The sequence below is a fragment of the Quercus robur genome, chromosome 8 (genome assembly GCF_932294415.1).
Source record: "Quercus robur chromosome 8, dhQueRobu3.1, whole genome shotgun sequence".
Classification (NCBI taxonomy): Eukaryota; Viridiplantae; Streptophyta; class Magnoliopsida; order Fagales; family Fagaceae; genus Quercus; species Quercus robur.
The window spans coordinates 24,233,094-24,252,755 of record NC_065541.1 but is presented as its reverse complement, the minus strand read 5'-3'; the positions used below and the strand labels follow the sequence as shown (position 1 = coordinate 24,252,755).

Below are 19,662 nucleotides of genomic sequence, written 5' to 3'. Positions count from 1 at the left end.
TTTACCATGTAATGTGAATATAAAAATTGTATTTTGAATAATTGTTGAAGTCGTAGACAAGAAAGGATGAACGAATGAATTAAATTATGTAAATTTTTAATTTGAATAATGGCTAATCATAAGTAGGATTAGACGCATGATAAAACGAGTATACTATTTTTCTTCTTCTTCTTAATTTTAGAGATTTAAGTATTTGGTAATGTAATTTCTTATTTCTCAAGCTCAAAAGCTTGACCTGAGCTCGAGTTTGAGCTTGATATTAAGCTTGAGCTTGGTTTGACTAATTAATCAAATCAAGTCAAGCCAAGCTCAAACTTTTTGGCTTTCCCATGAGCTCGAGCTCATGTTCAAGCATTATTTTTAAGCTTGTCACGAGCTCGAACTAAGCTTGAATTTTTGACTTTTCTTGATGAACCAAGTTTGAACATGCACTACTTAACAAAGTTCGGCTAATTCACAACCTTAAATTCTTCAACCCTAAGCTGAAACCCAAAACCCACAGCAACCATGGCAATCGGAACCCACTAGCACACCAAACATGACCTAAGACCACCAGTGTGACCCACCACCCACGGTGTGACCTATGGCCAAGATTGGTAGATCACCACACCAAACACAACCCACGACCCATGGTGTGACCCACTAACCCAACCACCGCATCCCAATCAACGACCTACCACCACTTCAACAACCCACAACCAGATCGGAACCCCTCAGCCCAACCACCACATCCTTATCAAAGAGAAAGGAGAAAGGGAGAGAGAGAGAGGGATGAGAAAGAAAGGAGTAGATTCAGCAAAAAAGAAGAATAAGAGAGGGAACAAAGAGAATTCATGGAGAGAGAGAGAATAAATTAATATTATTTGTGTTTAACTTTAAGTTATAGTGAGTTGTTAGAGATGACAATTTACAGTAGCTGAAAGTTAAATTTTTTAAAGTATTTCACCTTTGATGTTGTTGGTATTTTTAGTGTGTTGGGTGCTAAAATAGCTTTTTAGTACCATTGTTGTGAATGCTCTGAGAATCTTTTTTTTTTTTTTTTTGATAGGAGAATGCTCTAAGAATCTTGTTTGTCTTTTAAAAAGATAAGAATAATATAAGAAAATTTTCGAGGGAAGAATAATATAGGATATTAAATTCCTAGTTTTTTTTTTTTAAAATGATTTATTTCATGATAACCCAAAAAAGAATAATATAAATTGTTATGTTGTGTTTGTCCTATTTGAATTAAATTGCTAAAAGTATTATAGTTTAACTAGCATTTTTTTTTTTTTTGTGTGTTCAAATATCTTTTTTTTTTTGGGTGAAAGTTTAGAAACTTTATTAAATATCATAGTTACAGAATTACAATCAACTGCTAACACAACATTAAAAGATGAAGGAAGACCCTTCAGCCAAACCGAGATACCAAAAAATTTGTATCGAATCTCCCATTTCACTATTGAATTAAAAAAAAGATTGTATTAACTATTAATTCCTTACCCAAAAGAAAATTTTAGATTATTGTTAAAAATCCTCCCTAATTGAATTGAATAATAAATATATCAATGTAAGTATCCAAAGTCATTCGAGTACTTACCCAAAGCTTCAATGATCTGAACATAATAATTTTCATCATCAGATTCAAATGTTCGCAACAGGATTGTATGGATCATATAATTAAAAATAGTTAGCATTATAGATTTGATAGTTTTAATAATCACTATAATAATAAACCGCCGGCAAAATCCGCCGCCTTAATAGTTAAGTAAATTGTTGTAAGCATCGCTTTAAGTTAATTATTCCAAAAATCATGATTCGTATCTTATATATTTCTTTAAAATAATTTTGATAAAACGTTAAAGAAAATTAAAAAAATAAAGGGAAAGAAAAGTAGGGAAAACAAAAGTGAGAGAAGATACAAAGACTTTTTGGGGGTGGTGATGTTGAAAAAGTTGAGACCAATTCCCCACCATTAATATATATTTTTATCTTTATCTTTTTTATACATTTATTAAAAAAAAAAAAAAAAAAAGAAGAGAGAGAGAGAATTGATTGGAAGAGACAGGAATGGTCCACGTGTGAAGTGTGAACAGACGACGTAGGTGGAGGCGCGGCGGCCGCATTTGGGGTGGGACCCGGTCGTCTAGAATCCGTGTCCGTGACTCGGGAGATTTTTTCATGTTGCTCCGTCCCACGTGGAAGTTGTACTATGAAATGGACGTGGGACCAATGAGGGAAGTCCACGTGGAGTGATTCACGTGGGACGCTACGTACGGACCGCGTTGAAAGAAAGAAGCGGTGACGGGTGCGGTGGTGACGTGTATTTTGAAATTGACACAGACAGTTAAGTTTAAGTAAAAAAAAAAAAAGTTTAAAAAGCTGTGCGGGTGCGAGTGCGAGTGCGGGCGCGTAGGCGAGGATTATGTGCTTGCTCAGGGTCTGGGTCTGGATGGGTGGGATATGGGAGAATGGGCGACGAGATACATGATTGGTGGGACCCAAATTGGGTTGAGTAGTTGTGTGGTTGCGCGCCACGTCTGGGGTCTCTATGAATTTAGAAAGTGAGAGAGAAAAGGGCTTGTTTTGATGCGCAAAACAAAAAAGATAAGAAAATTGAATTTGATTTAATAAAGGGACTTTTCTTTTTTTTTGGGGTGCGGTTTTGGGCGGCTGATTGGAATGGTGTTACTTTTATACTTTGCTGTGTATTGAGTATGACAGCCCTTTTAAGGCCGTGTACTGTTGGACCATCAAGTGACCCAACACCCCTCCCTCGATTGATTTGAAGTGGTGTGAAAAAGGGTTCTTTCTGTTTGGTGGATTTGTATATTCTAGATATGGGCTACCATTTTCTTCTATAATTTTAATACATATATATATATTTAAACTATGCTTGTTTTAATTTAAAACTTTCATATATTTTTATGTTCAATTTATGTATATTTTTTTAGCAAATCAATAATTACATGTGTTTACTTACAAAACTATACTTAAGTGACTGTATATAATTATTTTAACTAAGTCATGTGCACATAACAAAATACACTTATAATATTGGGATAAAGTTTGATTACAACCAAGTTATAATTGTATTTATCGGGATGGAACCAGGATTCTTAGTTAAGGGAGGCCAAAGCATAAACCAAAATTAAAAAAAAAAAATTTGTTGTGTCAAAAATAAGAATTTTTTTAATTATATTCTTTATCTTTAGTTGTATTGTGCTGAAAATTAGTAAAAAGAAAAAAAAATCTGTATTTTGGTATTAACTCAAATTTTTTTTTAATATTAAACTACCACTCCAATTTGTATTTTGGTGTTTAAAAAAAATAATTTAAGCCAAAAACGATAGAACATCTATTGATAGTTCTTAATAACAACAGCAAAACAAAGCGTTTTTTAGTCCTCTGTCAAACAAAACTAATACACTTTGTGAAATCAATCATACATCTACGCATTAACTAAAATACATTTCACATTTTTTGGAGTTAATTTACTGTATTTATCAAAGACAATCAAAAGTTTTGGAAAAAAAAAAGGTAGATAATCTAGACAACACTAAATATTATTGCTTCCCAAAAAATAACATTAAAGACAATAACAGTTGCCATATTTAAGTTTTAAACTTCCTGATTATTTGTATTTTTTGTTTAGACTGATTTTATGGTTTATTTTGGTTTGTCTATAGTATAGATTATTAGTGTTATTCTTGGAGCTATTGAGTATATTGGATTTGTGATTGGTTGTGTTGGTAAATTTTTTTATTTTTTTTTTGGTCCAAAGGTTTTTCTTCTTATTCTCAGGGGAAATGGGCCAAGGGGATGGACCAAAATATTTTTTATTCGGTATCATGGGTTCATTTGTAAACTTTTTTGTGGAGGGGCCAAGAATAAATATTTTAAGGAGATTTTAATATATATATATATTGAGAGAGAGAGAGAGAGAGAGGTGGTGGCCTTGCCCCTTCTATATTATGCATAAAAAAATAAAATTATAGATCAAATACAAAAGAATATTCAATTGACACAAAATTTAAAATATGTGTTAAGGATAGAAAGTGATGGGGTTATAAAATGCAACTCCCAGTCTCGTCCATATGTCTCGTCCTAAGAAAATCAAGGAAGGCATGCAGTTTATTCGTCCAGAGTAATCTCGTCCGTCCAGAAAATTGGTCGGATGAGATTACGACGTCTTAAACATACTTGGACTATTTTCGTTTTCCTGTCAAGGCTACAAATTCCTCACTCAATGAACGGTTTTCAAGGACAAACCCCAAAAGGTATGACTTCCTTGTTAGTTATGGAAGTTATATGCGAATTCTCCGAACCTTACAATGATTGGGAAGATAACTACCTCTGATAGGCACTATATAAGGTTTCTTCTACCGAAAGGTGATTCATTCAGACATTTTTATTTGAGAAATCACTTCCTTTTTATAGAGAATTCCAAGTTCACTAACTCCATCATCGGAGGACTTTTGGCCGGTCCCCTCTGACTCAATATTTGTTTTCAGGATCAAGCCTTAAGATCATCAGCGCCCGAGACTCATCAACCTACTGATTTCCAAGGAATTATCAGAAAGAATATACAATTTAGTGGTTAGATTTTCAAAATATGTAACTATATTATAGGTGATTTTCAATTTGGTTCACATATTTTCTTTTTTCAAAAAGAAGATCAAGATCTTTATAGATTAGAATTAGCCAAATCAACTTGTGTAGTACATTAGCAATGTTTGAAGGATATTAATCCATCCATTCGAACAGGTTGGCATTAGAGATAGCTCGCTTAGCAAGGGCGTAAGCAACACAGTTTCCTTGACGGACATGAGTGAAGCTGATGGATCTAAAAGAAGCAGACATGAACTTAGCACTTGGATTAAGTGGCCGAAGTGGGCAAATGAGTCTTCGTTGGCATAGAGAGCTTTGATAATTGTTTTGGAATCATCCTCAATAATTATTTAATAAAAAAACCAATCTCCATAAAGAATTTAAGGGCTCTAATAGCTGCAAGCCTACAGAATGCTTCCAGTTCTTATATAGAGTGAGGAAGAAAGACTTGCTAAGAAAGTGCAACCATAACCAACCCCTATCGTTGTGTATAATCACCCCCCAAATCTGCATTACCTTATGATTTGAACACAACACCATCAAAGTTTGTTTTTAAAAGCACATTTGAGGATTTTTTTTTTCATTTAACATTATTTTTAAACATTTTCATTAGTTATCAAGTTTGCAAACTAAATTAGAAAATAGCATCTCGAGACTCTAAAACTCGAGTTCAATGTAGAACTCGAGTTTCTAAAACTCGAGATTTATGGAATGCTATGCTGACCTGGATGGAATATCCAGCTGGAACTCAAGTCTTTAAGACTCGAGTTCCTTCTTCGGCGGATCCAGATCTTCTTCTTCCTTAGATCCAGTTTTGTTGGCGTCACCCTTCTGTCCCAATTCCTCTCCCCAACGAGCTCGACAATCTCTCTCTCTTCAATCGCGCCGCCTCTCTCTTCAACCCCTCCAACACATTCTCCCACCTCTCCTCCAAAAACCCCAAACTCAAGATCGCTTTCCTCTTCCTCACCAACTCTGACTTCCACTTCGCCCCTCTCTGGTAGCAGTTTTTCCAAAATGCCAGTTCCAAAAACCTCTACAACATCTATGCCCACGCCGATCCTTTCGTCAACATCACCCGCCCTAAGGGCACCGTTTTCGAATTCTGCTTCATTCCGGCGAAAAAAACCTACCACGGCTCGCTGACGCTCATCTCCGCGATGCACCGTTTGCTCGTCACTACCGTCATCGACGATCCGGCCAACGCGTTCTTCGTTGTACTGTCTCTATACTGCGTCCTCTATCTTCTTCAGATCCAGTTTTCTCCAGGTCGTCTTCTTCTTCTTCTTCTTCTTCTTTTGATCCGGATCTTCTTTTCCTTCTCTTCTTTTCCTTTTCTCCTTCTCCATCTTCAAATCTGCTGCTATGGAACTCGAGTCTCTCAAACTAGAGTTACACGTGGCTAAATTGCTCCATGGTAGCAGTAGAACTCAAGTTTGAGAGTCTCGATTTTTGTCATCGATCTTGAGTTTTAAAAACTCAGATACTAGTTTCCAAAATCATTACAAACATGCCTTAACTTATTATATTCTTTCACCCTATTGCGCTATCCTGCAAATTCCCTCCACATTTGAGGGGATGCCACTGAGCTTGCTGCCTTACCCGAGAGGTATTATGGGCTGGGCAAAGACTGCAGAATTCTTGATAACGATCTCTCGAGAGCTGGATGATTTGAAACTTGAGTTTATTTAGAAAAGCATATTTCAGTCATTTTGATTTTTAAGTTTTGAAATCATTATCCTTTTGATCTCTATAGTCATATCATTAACGGAAGAAATTGACGTGACTAACGGATTGCATTGCTGGAGCCATATCAGCCTTTTTTTTTATCTATAAAAAAAAAAGTTTATTTCTTCTTTGACCAAAATTTTTATTTTTCCTTTCAATCTTTCCTAAATTTTCTTAATAACCAAACAAATCTAAATTTATTGACTCCCTTATTTTTGTAGATCCAATAATTACATATATCAACACTTGATTTTTTATTTTCAATTTTTCAACTCCTTGCCTTCTGTAGCCTTCAATTCATTGTCTGCAATCCCCAATTTTAGTTTATTTATTTATTTTTAATTTTCTTTGACAATTCTACACCTTTCATATTTTCCATCTTAAGTATGATCATAATACAAATTGATTTTATCATTTTCACAACTACATATAAGGGTATAGGCATCAAGATCTTCTAGAGTTCTTAAGGAACTCTATCAAATAGAATTTCTTTATTCTTGACCCTTTTTTTATAATAAGTCGTCCAAATTATGTCATGTATTCAATCCACTAACATCCATAAAGTAATGAAGTAAATTTAATTCAAAATCCAAGGCTTTACTTCTCACGTCAAGTGAGCTTTACTTCTCATGTCCAGTGAGCTCTACTTTCCTTATTTTTTTCTTCCTAATACATGGGAAGACCAAGAGTGTGTCCATTAGGAGCTGTAGCTTGTCTAGACAGTAAGGAGGCTGATACTAGTTGTTACCATGGAATTTAAGGTGCTTAAACGTATACAGAACATGAAGTTCACTATATAGGAAGACAAGGCTATGTCAATCCAATCAGTGAGGAGAGACAAAATCTTAGAGGAATTCTCCCTAAGCCTCATAGGGCGATTTCTCACATTGAAGCAAATAAACTTACGGGCTGCAAAAAACTTGCTGCGGAATATGTGGAAATTGGGTGACGATATGAAGATAATTGAAGTGGGTGAGGGGCTTTTATAGTTCAAATTCTCGATGGAAAGCCAACTTCTTTGGGTTTGGAACAACGGACCTTGGTGCTTTGACAACCACCTCTTGGCTTTGCGAAGATGGGAAAAAGGGATATACATTAGGTCAGTAACGTTCTCGAAACAACTATTTTGGATTCAAGTGTGGGGTTTGTCGTTTGATCTCATTAATGAAGAGGCCGAAAGTGACATTGGTAGGAGTATAGGTGAGTTGGTGGAAGTCGACTGTAAAGCCTTTAGCTCGGACCAATCTAGGTTCTTATGGATACAAGTGGAGGTCCCACTTGATAAACCACTCCATTAGGGAGGTCCAGTTATTAGCCCAGAAGGAGTGATGTCGTGAGTGGCTTTCAGGTATGAAAGGTTGGTGGGATGGTGCTTCAATTGTGGTCGGATAGGCCATGACCAAAAAGAGTGTTCGTCATTGGTGAACGCCGAGGATAGAGATCGACCCTATGGAGAATGGCTCAAGGCAGGAATAAGGGAGAGATCGGTGGAAGCAGAAGGGGCTCATAACCATCCAAACCGAAGTCAGCAAACCCTACGAGCCAAAACACAAAATCGAGAAACCAATGGAACCCGAAACCAAAATGCATATGGAACCCGAAACAGAAATTTTGTCGAAAAACAAAGACGTAAATGCCAATCTAGTTTCTATGCAACCTCAATCACGTTATTTACTCCCTCAATCACGTCCCATGACCTCCATGCATGTTTCCACCACGTCACCACAGCTGGCCACAAATAATGCAGCAGTTACAAACCAACTGAAATTAAATACCATCAATACCCAACCCCATAACGCCACATTAACACAGCCATAGCTGCATAGCCAAAACCTTCCAAGTTCGGTCCAACCAAGTTTACTGCACCCATTTAACACCATCGAGAATCAAGCCAACAATTTATTCCCTATCCCAATTAGGTACGACGTAAAACAAAATGATCCTCAAACCCTAGCCACACCAACCCCACATGACCCACTTAAAGCACCAATATCTAAACACATGCGGAAAAAACCCACACGTTTCCCAGCCAAAACACAACCTGAGCCCTCACAAACTAGTCTTCTAAAAGTAGACACAAAGAGACAGAATGATAATAGCAACCATGGGAATAATGATGCAAAGTGGTTCAAGGTTGAGGAAAGGAAAATACAAACAAGATTATCAACGGTGGATGCTGATGTTCAGCCTCGCCGATCATAATGATCGTCCTAAGTTGGAACTACCAGAGTCTTGGGAACTGCAGTGTAATCGAAGTCCTCTATGAATTGGTGAGGAAAAAAGCTCCCACAATTTTGTTCCTCATGGAAACAAAATTGACTGATAGAGAGATGAAGTCGATTAAGACAAAATTAGCTTTTTATGGTTTGCTAGTTGTGTCATACAACAGATGTAGTGGTGGATTGGCAACACTTTGGAAGGAAGAGGTGACTGTGGACACACTCACCAAACCATTTGATGTGACCATACACACACAAACTTCACCTATTTGGAGACTAACAGGAATATATGGCCATCTGGAGGAAGAACGCAAACTTGAAACATGGAGACTCATAAGACACCTACATGCCCAAGCATCTTGACCTTGGGTATGTTTAGGTGATTTCAATGAACTGTTGGCCTCAGAAGAAAAAAAAAACGGTGCCAATAGGAGACCAATGGTTCCAATGGTTGAGTTCTGACACACTTTCCTCCATTGTGGGTTGGTTGATATGGGATTCAATGGATATCGTTTTACATGGAGGAATGGTTGGTAGGGGGTGGCCTTTGTTGAAGAGAGATTAGATAGGGTAGTTACAACAACGGAATGGCGTGAGATCTTCCCTAGAGCAAAAGTGAGTCACCTTTCAGTATCCTATTCTAATCACGACCCTATTATGTTGGACATGGCACCACCCACTCAACCTCGGAGACGACGACGCAAAATCCAGTAGTTTGAAGAGAAATGGGTGGCTCACATCGATTGTGAAAGGATAATTCAGGAGTCATGGAACCAAATACAACCTCATGGTAGCCCTATGTTTTGCCTTTTTGAGAAAAAAAAAATGTAAAATGGACCTCATAGCTTGGAGCCGTGTCACATTTGGGAATTCTAGAACTCGCCTTAAAGCAAAACAAGGAGAGCTTACCACACTGATAGAAGAAGGATATAGGCAGAATGTGGAGAGGATACATGCTGTGAAGAAGGAGATAAATGAGCTCTTGCACCATGAGGAGGTATTTTGGAGACAAAGGTCAAGATCCATATGGCTACCGGCGAGGGATAAAAATACAAAATTTTTCTACCAAAGGGCGAGTCAGTAAAGAAGGAAGAACAACATTGTGGGGTTGTATGATGGGTAAGGAGAGTGGCACATTGATGAGGATAAAATTGCCAGCATAGTAGAAGAGTTCTACAAATAGCTATTCACATCTTCCACCTCACTAGATATGGAGGATGTAATAGATTTTATGGATCGGGTGGTGACAGAGGTACGGCACACTTGTTGACCCGCCCCAATACGGAGGAAGAGGTGAAAACTGTCCTTTTCCAAATGCACCCTTCGAAATCACCGGGACCTAATGGTATGTTGCCTTTCTTTTTTCAAAAATTCTGGCATATTGTTGGACATGATGTTACTACTACTGTATTATTTGTTTTACACTTAGGAAGATACCTAAGAAAAATAAATTATACACATATTGTTCTTATCTTAAAAAAAAAAAAAAAAAAAAGATCTAGAATATATCACAGAGACTTTCGACCAATTAGTTTGGGAAATGTTGTATCACAATTTATTTCTAAGGTTCTTTCCAACCGGATAAAGCCCATATTACCCAATATTATTTTTGACTCACAAAGTGCTTTTATGCCTAATAGAATTATAACAAATAATATTACAATGGCTTTTGAAATGATCCATCATATGAGAAATAGGAGAAATGGAAAAAAGAGCCACTTGGTGGTGAAACTTGACATCAGCAAAGCATATGACATGGTGGAATTTGAGTTCCTCCAAAGAATAATGCTAAAATTGGCCTACCGAAGCAATGGGTCAACCTCGCCATGGAAACTGTGCGCACTGCATTCTATTCAACTCTAATCAATGGAGAAGCTAGAGGTTTCATCACATCGTCCCGAGAAATCAAGCAAGGGGATCCTTTGTCTCCATACCTATTCCTCCAATGTGTCGAGAGTCTCTCCTCTCTCGTCCGTAGAGCCATGGAAAACCTACTTCTGAAAGGAATGTTGTCTTGTAATGGTGGGGTCAAGCTATCACACCTATTATTTGCGGATGATAGCTTACTATTTTGTGAGGCAACAACTACTGAATGTTGAAACTTGCTTGATATTTTGGAGGCGTATGAGAGAGCATCGGGTCAAGCCATCAACAGACAAAAACCACCCTCTTCTTTAGCCTAAACACAAGACCACAGGTGAAGTTAGAAATCCGAAACATGCTGGGAGCACAAATCATGACCTTAACTGTGAGAGGTACCTTGGATTACCAATGGTGGGGGCTAAATCTAAGGTGAGTACTTTTAGGGAGGTATAGGAGCGGGTAGCAAAAAGAGTAATGGGATGGAAAGAAAAAAATATCTCAAAGGCGGGGAGAGAGGTATTAATCAAGACATTAGCACAAGCAATCCCAACTTATTCCATAAGCATGTTCAAAATCCCAAATAAAATATGTGATGATATTAATTTGGCATTAGCAAAATATTGGTGGGGCCAAACACGAAACGAGAAGAAAATCCGTTGGATTAGATGGAGTAAATTGTGCAATCCGAAGGGTAGAGGGGGAATGGGATTTAGAGACATTCATGCATTCAACATTGCTATGCTAGCAAAACAAGCAAGGCGACTGATCCAAGGAAGTCTTTCTCTGTTTTTCAGAGTATATAAAGCGCGTTATTTCCCTAATTGCTCATTCATGGAGGCTGATGGGGAACAACCCCTCATTTGTGTGGAGGAGTCTACTTGAGACAAGAGATCTGATATAGTGTGGAAAGTGGGAGATGGGAAGAGCATCAAGATTGATGATCATAGGTGGCTCCCACACCCCCCACAATTTAGACCCGAGGCAGACAAAAACATGAGGGTGTGTGACCTCTTCAACCCAGATACAAGGCAGTGGCACTAACAGCTACTAATCCATATGTTCATGCCTCACATGGTGGCAGAGATTCAGCTTATCAATCTGGGTACAACAACTGATCGAGATAAGCTAATATGGAAGGAAAACAATAAGGGCGTATTCTCAGTTAAATTGGCCTATTGAGTAGCGATACGCATGAGGCAAACGGAACAGGTGGAGCATTCTTCGGCACAGCGGGATAAAAGGTTGTGGAACCGTATTTGGCAGCTGCAGGTACCCCTAAGGTTAAAACATTTGTCTAGCAGGCGTGTTCTGACATACTCCTAACCCGCACAAATCTATGTCGAAAGAAGATCCCACTGGACCCGGCATATGCAATCTGTCAACAACACGATGAGACGGTGGCTCACGCTCTTTGGGGATGCCCTATGGCTAGAAATGTATAGGTGTTGGTGGAAGGGAAGTAGCAGAAACGAAGCTCATCTGTAGAGGATTTCTATAGTCTGGTGTGAGAACTAACGTCCGTGTTGACGAAGAATGAAATGGAAGTGTGGGCTATAGTTTCATGGGCTATATGGAATGCACAAAATAGGTACATTTTTGATAGAAAACAAACCCACCCCAGCGACATTCTCCGAGGGGCAATGACACTACTACAAGACTACCAAAGGCTTTGCCAATGAATAGAATATGTACACCAGTGGTAGTAGTTGTTTTGTTTGTATGCACAATTTCTTTAGTTTGCCCAACGGCTTCTTACATGCATACTCATGCCAAGCCAATATTTTAACTCCTGTATTACGTTGGCCTGGTGTTACTTGTACTATATTACCTGATCTAATAAAAATTCTATCTTTGCTGTCAAAAAATTTTCTTTGACTTTTAGTAACCAAACACAACACACCAACCAAAATAAAATCCCAAATCTAGTGTAAAAGTACGAATATTGTGTGAAAATTTTTCATCCAAAAGTGTAAAACAATAATTGGCCACAAAAGAAAAAAAAAAAATTCTATATTTCCTACAACAATCCCAAACAGATTAAACATGTTTGGTCCTTAAATGTTTCCATTATTAATAGAATCCTTCGTATATACTTTTTGCCTATGGTGCCTTTATTTATATATATATATATATATTAATTTTTTATAAATAATATTTTTTTAGGCTAAAATACAAAGCTCACTTTTTATGTTTTACTAAAATTCATTTTAATCCTCTAACTTTACTTTTGTTCATTTCAATCCTCTAACTTTCAAGGTTATTCAATTAGGGTTTTTCCATTAACTTTTGTTATATGTTGTGGTTAATTTTTCAAAATTTTAAATTAAAAAAATTCAATTAATGATTAAAAAATATTTTCCATATTTTTTTCCTAAATTTTTTTAACAAAAGTTGACGAAAAAACCTTAATTGAATAAATTTAAAAATTAGAGAACTAAAATGAACGAAAGTAAAGTTAGAAGACTGGAATGAATTTTAAAGAAACGTAGACGATGAGTTTTGCATTTTAACTTATTTTTTTATAATGATATTTTAATAATAAAATTGTTTGTTATCAGTCGAATGAAACGGTTCTCCGGAAAAGAACAAGGATGAATAAAATTTGATCAATTTATTTATTTATTTTGATATTTGATATACTGAAAACTTAAAATCCTGTCGGCCCAATTTGGATACATAAGTGAAGTATTTCTTCAGCCATATCCAATGGACTCGTACAACATTGGGCTGTAGAAAAACTTTGGTCCAACTTAGCTTACTACAAGATTAGATAGGTACGGAGTTTGAGCCTAATGAAAATTGAAAATTGCATGGAAAAAAGGACAAAATAAAAAACACAGAAACACACGTGCGCACACACACACACGACAGTGATGACACATGTGAGGTGAGGGAATCATTTAATGTGTACACGTTTGGCTTTAGAAACCGTAAATTTTTATACCGGGGCCTGGCTTTAGCAACTAGCTGACACGCATGTGGCCACTGCACAGTCACACTTTGTTCATCTTACTTTCAGATATCTCTTAAAAAAAGCTTTGATTTTTGCAATTTGGTGAAGTGGGGGTATCCAGTAAAAGAAAGCAAGCAGGGAGGTGATATAGATGGGAAGGATATTTGTGGTGGAGCTGGAGGGAAGGTCATACAGATGCAAATTCTGCAAGACCCACTTGGCTCTTGCTGAAGATCTTGTCTCTCGAGTACTTTCTAATTCTCTTTCTTTTCATTTTCACCATTTTCTTTTTATATTGTTAATTCTGGCAATTAATTATCATTGAACATGGAATAGCTTGTGTAGGTTGCTTGTAAATCGATCCTGGAATTATGTGTGATGTGGGTTTGTAATAGTGATTGGGAGTTTTATGAGAGTATGAGAGTAAAGAATCATTCTTTTCTTTTTTCTTATCATGGGTACTGATTATGATCATGGGAAATGAATATTTTTCTCTGAATCAATAATTTGACTTCCGAAATAAACAAGTAGTTTTGTACTAATGATTTCATAATCAAGTTGTCAAATTTATATTGTTTTGGAGGCTTTCTTTGATTTAAGTAATCAAGGAGTTGTAACTTGTAAGGGTCATCACCAACTCTAGCCTTAGGTCAGAGAACCTAATTGAAGTGTATTTTGCATGGCCGACCATATAAAAAATTGGTGCTTGTATTTGATGTTTTACATGTGATTTTTTCTTTCCATGTTTCCCAATAGGTGAAAGAGTATTGTCAAGCATTTTTCTTCCTCTCTTGACAATTCAAGGCACGTAGGTAGGCTAGCAAAAGGAGTTTCTGTCTGGACTTTATTTTACAAGGAGCTTTTCTTGTGTGGGTATCTAGCATAAGAAAAAGTTGGCTAGGTGGTTCATTTGTCTTTAGTATAGGTGGAAGACTTCTAGTCTAATTTGTCTTTCATGTTTTCAACATAGAGGGGTCATCTCCTCCACCAGTGAAGAGTGTTTAAAGTGAAGTGTATGGGTGTAGCAAAGTGTGTGCATTGTTCAAGAATCAATAAGATGATTATTAATATTATCAAAAAAAAAAAAAAAAAGATTATTAAAAAAAAGAATTAATAATATTTTCTCTTTATTAAGAACTCTTTTTGGTTCCTTTGCTTGAGTGTGTTGAGACTGATTACATTATATATGAATAAAATGTTCTCTTCTTAAGTAAGAACTTTGTAATCATGACAAACACTTCAGCAGTGCAATCTAGTCAGGAGTCACTATGTCATCATTGAATCTTCTATATCGTTCTCAAGGGGGCCAAGTATATGAAGGGTATTAACAGTGTTTAAGTCTAAGATCATTAATGTGACTGTGCCACCCCAACCCGTTTGAGAGTGGCATTTGATAGAGTACACTTTTGTTAGCGCTCAGAACACAGGCTAAGGCTATGTTTGAGCTTGGTGAGTGTCAATGATGATGCTCTGTGTGCTTTCTCAAGTGAAAAATTTGAAGGAATTTATCTAGTGACTTCGGGTTCATTGAGGTGATAGTGCATCACCAACATATTGGGCCCACACCTGCCCTCTTAGACTGTCATTTCACACAATGTTACCTAGAACATGAAGGCCTAGGCTAGGTTACATTGAATATGGATCATATAGCCAAGTAGCTCATGTGACTTGATAGAGCCGTATGCATAAAAATGACATTTATTTCAACAATTGGAAGATTCTTCATGTTTTGATAGGAATTTTTTTAGGATTATTATTAACCAGATTAATAATATTGTCTATGTTGAACTGTTATCATGTTTATAATTTTTATTAAATAAGGGGAAATTGCAGTCGAATAAATGTTGGCAATCAGGTCTGCTGTTGCTTTTCTGGATGGGTTGTATTGTCAGTTTTGGTTTCTTATTCTTTGGGGATTATTTTCTCTCCTATATTTCACTTTTTCTGGGGTTGCATTTTTTATATGAACTTATTTGATTGAATTAATTATTAATTGAAAGGGGAACAATTTACAATGCACCTAATCGTTTTGAATTGAATCATCCATTTCTTAATTATTGATTCTTCTCAGTTCAATGTCACAAATGCAGTATTTGTATTTGGAATGCTTTGCAGGATGTTAAATTTTCTCATTTTTCCCTCTATTTTTTTTAGGCTTTTCATTGCCGACGGGGAAAAGCATACCTCTTCAATAATGCGTGAGTTTCTTTGTCATTCAAGTATTACCAATTACTGTTTCTTTATTCAATTTATGATTCAGTATTCATCCTCTCAAAATAAATGGGTACATATACTGGCTGTTGCACTGTCTGTAATATGTAGCAATACAACATTGATTTTGTTCCATTCAGTGGGAAGCATATCTTTCTAATGACACTTGGGTTCTTTGAACTTCTTAGTCATTACAAACGAATTACCATCATTATCATTTTAGAGATTAAAGGCACACATTAAAAAAAAAAAAATTATTGATAAGTTACACATTCACCTAGTGGGTTTTAAACCTACAACCTTGCTCTCCATTCATTCTTGTGGGAGAAGGAAATGCCATTTGAGGCAGAGTTCATTGGTTTAAAGGCATACCTCTTCAAAACATGAAAGGATGCCTAGGATACCTCTCTCCCTCAGTTAGTTTGGATGAACTGTTTAAGGTGGAAAGGAATGGCGGAGGACCCCATTTTCTCCTGTTTGGATGGTTTCGATATTCCATTCCATTCCTCTACTAGCGTTTCCTTTATAGAAATTCAATGAGTTGTTGTTTTTGTGTCCCCCTTTTGATTCTTTTATTTTTAAGCTCCTCCTAGACATACTAAGAGAACAACCTAATCCTTTCTATTCTATTCCTGTCCCTCTTAATTTATTCATTCCTTTCCATTCTTTTCTTTATGAACTCCCAAACATATTGTAAGTCTAAATGTTTGTCTTACTTAAAAAAACAATGTATATTTGTAGGAATCTCAAGATGTTATGACTCTTCAATGGGTGAGTAGCGCTAACCAATCTGTATATTTTCAAGCTCACAGATTTTAGTTCTTACCTTGGATTGACCTAAAAATTTACCAAACAACTGCAGTTATGTAACAATTTTGTAAAAAATTGTTGAAACTGGGTTCAGTAATATTCTAGTTCCGTTTGAATCTGGCTTGGGCCTCACATATTACTTCCATTTGTCAGTATTTGTTTCAACTTTAATAAAGTTCATTGGACTGAATGACTATCACGTGAAAATATGGAAGTGAAGCTTGATAGGGTTGGGATTTGTCAACTAGCTGTTTTAATCCCAATGCTTTTTGCAGTTCAACGCAGGAATTTGCTAGAGTGAAAATACCTTTTTCTTATTGGTGTTTTACCTTTTCCCTTTCATTTTTCTTATCTCCATATTCAGTCAATCTTCCTCGTGTGATTTGTTCTCCTCCTCTTTTGTAGAATTTAGTCCCTGTAAATGATATGGAAGAGTAGCTTTAAATATCAAATTTTAACGTTTGCCTTCCAATGCGTGATCATTTCATCTAAGATTTTTTTGCACCTTGTTGAAATTAGTTTATTATCTAACTGATATGGCAGACTGTTCTCTTATTACAGTCAGTGCGTGGGACTGATGGCCCAGCCTTGAAAACAGAAACATGTTCTGTTCACTTAACTCACATTGTTTGACCAGTGCTTTGTATCCTTTTGATTTTTTTATTTTTTTTATTGGGTTGAATAGTTTCCTCAGTTATTTAGTATGTAGGAAGTGGCCCCATATTGATGCTCTTATGCTCTGGAGCAGCATGCAATAACCAGCTCTGCATATTCATTTCTAAACCTTTTTCTTTTCAGGAGTTTCAATTTTTAGACTTTGTTTGCTAGATTGAATGGATTAAGAAAAATGAGTGCCTAATAGTGTTTGATGATATGTTATATTTTATAGATGTAGTGATGGCAATAATATTTTTGTTTTGTGTTAGATGTTTAAAACTTAAAAGTCATTGGGTGAATGCATAACTCACCAATAAACAAAAAATTATTTATAAAATATGACATGATCAAAACTACATATATTTTTTAAATCAGATAAATAACTGAAGCCTGTTTAAAAAAGTGCAATCTTTGAGGTTCTGAGTTATTTTTATTTTTAGATTGAGGGGCATGAATTAAATCATGTTCTATTACTTCCTGTTTTTTTCCTTGCAATGTTCAATTGAAACAGTAGGAATTTCTAGGCCCCCTTACAAGCCAGATAATTATTATACATTTGACAACTCTGTTCAATGTCTTTTATAATTTAATGGGAGAGGCAAGCCAAAATCAAATAAAATCAGAGCATAAGACTCAATAATGGGCCTGGTGTGGTGGAAAACTAGAATGACCCCCACTATAAAGAAGTGACCTCCATTAAGGTTACTGCTCTTGTTTCATCCAATTGAAAAATGATTTTCTTGTATTAAGCTTGTACAAAAATAGACTAATATAATATTTGATAAATGGAAACCACTTTTTATTTCAATCAGATAACTAATGTATTTTAAAACAGTTATCTTTGTAGAAAAAAGGATTATGGTATATTGATTATTTCAGAAGAGAAAGATATAAACAAAGATAAAGGACAACTTTCCTACAAACTGGTTTGGAGTAAAGTTTCTCCAACCCATTAAGTGCCAATTAAAATGATTCGCTATGTGTACTTTTAATTACATTACCTATTTTGTAGTTATGTAACTTATTTAAATCACTTAATGAGTCATGATTAAAATACAAGTTGATGGTGATTTGATCTCTACATAATAGGTTAAAGCCTTAAAGGAGATTCATTCAAACCTGTTTAGGAAAACTTTGTTCATAATAAATACCTTCAATTTGTATTTATTCCATTCTGTACAAAATGTAATCTAGTTCTTACCAGTTCTCTATTATTTTTTCTGAGGAATGTTATAGAAATTCTAATTTTAGATTGATACTTCAGTTTATAGATTTGTCTTGAGTTCTTGATCCAGGGTGAACCTCATAGTTGGAGCATTAGAGGAGAGGCTGATGCTTTCTGGTTTGCATACTGTGGCAGACATATTTTGTTGCTGTTGTGGACAGATTGTCGGCTGGAAATATGTACTCTCTCTCTCCCCCTCCCTATGTGGCACACATCTATTAGCCGATATTTCTTAAATTACCAGAATGAGAGGTTTGGCCATAGAGCTTGGCAACTTTTGCTGACTGCTGATTGTTTCTTGCACCCAGGAGTCTGCACATGAGAGAGGTCAGAAGTATAAGGAAGGGAAGTTTGTTCTTGAAAGGTATATTCGTTCACGCTTTCTTCCTTTTTTGTTTATTTTTTTTCCCTTTATAAATCCCCTTCTGTAAATTTATATGTATCATTAGTCATTACTACTCTTCCTGTTGCATCTAGCGGATTTTGTGTTTACATGTTGCGTATCCTATGCATGTTCATAAACAGAGGGAGGATCGTTGATGAAGTTGACTTTGCTACTGAATTCTATATTGATACCCGCCCTAGCATGAGTGACGCTGAAGATGCTTAGGATCCAACTTCATTTCTTTAAATAGTTCTACTAGACATTTAGACTATTCAGAAGAGATTTATTGCTCATGTATATAACTCAATAAATTTTAACTGTGATTGTTGCTATCCTTTTGGGAATTTTCTTTTAGATTGAGCTCCATAGCCTACATTGATTTTTTTTTTCTTTGATACCAAAAAAGGGAGAAAAGCAAGATAAATTTTTTTTACAAAAGTGCTGGATTAAACCAACAATAGTTCATTGGCATTAGACATGCCAATTTAGCAACTGACCAAACAGATTTTACAATCAGGTGGGGCACTAAGAACATATTGCAGAAAGTCCATTTTGGTTCAGAAAATTTAGATCAACTAATCTGGTTTGTTGAAGCCAATCTGGAGTCTTCTTATGCTGAAAGACTTGTACTAGTTGTCTGCTAGCTCCTAGAAACAAAACACACTGAAAGCCATGATTCTTAGCCTTGATCGTAGCTTTAACCACAGCATCCAGCATTGCTCCACATGTTGTTCTTGCTACACTGCTAGTTACACCGTAGAAAATGCTATCTGCCTGCATGTTAATAGCTTCATAGGCAGAAGACCATCTCTTGGGCTTCCTGCTTCTATCTCCAGCAATTTTTATGATCAGCTGCCACTGCCCTGAGGGTGGATAGTGGTCTGTGTTGGGTCTTCTTGGCTGACTGGTGTGGCTTGGTTGGTCAAGGAAAGCCTCTTTGTACTTGCAAGCCATGGATTGAGATGTTAAAATTACAGTCATAGGATTAGGATTTAAACCATCATAGAGCACCCTGTTCCTA

The 19,662-nt window shown here is 36.2% G+C and overlaps 1 protein-coding gene across 1 annotated transcript; it reads left to right on the top strand.

Annotated features, from left to right (window-relative positions):
- Positions 1–13,338: 13,338 nt before the first annotated feature.
- Positions 13,339–18,995, top strand: LOC126695052 (protein yippee-like At5g53940). The gene is made up of 5 exons (XM_050391662.1): positions 13,339–13,600; positions 15,508–15,551; positions 18,327–18,435; positions 18,565–18,620; positions 18,782–18,995. The coding sequence occupies exons 1-5, from the start codon at positions 13,505–13,507 to the stop codon at positions 18,864–18,866; spliced, it is 390 nt and encodes a 129-aa protein (XP_050247619.1). The 5' UTR covers positions 13,339–13,504; the 3' UTR covers positions 18,867–18,995.
- Positions 18,996–19,662: the final 667 nt, after the last annotated feature.

Coding starts and splice junctions, on each gene's coding strand:
- LOC126695052 (XM_050391662.1), top strand. CDS start 13,505: ATGGGAAGGATATTTGTGGTGGAGCTGGAGGGAAGGTCATACAGATGC. Junction 13,601..15,507: donor CTGAAGATCTTGTCTCTCGA/GTACTTTCTAAT, acceptor TATTTTTTTTAG/GCTTTTCATTGCCGACGGGG. Junction 18,621..18,781: donor GGGAAGTTTGTTCTTGAAAG/GTATATTCGTTC, acceptor GTTCATAAACAG/AGGGAGGATCGTTGATGAAG.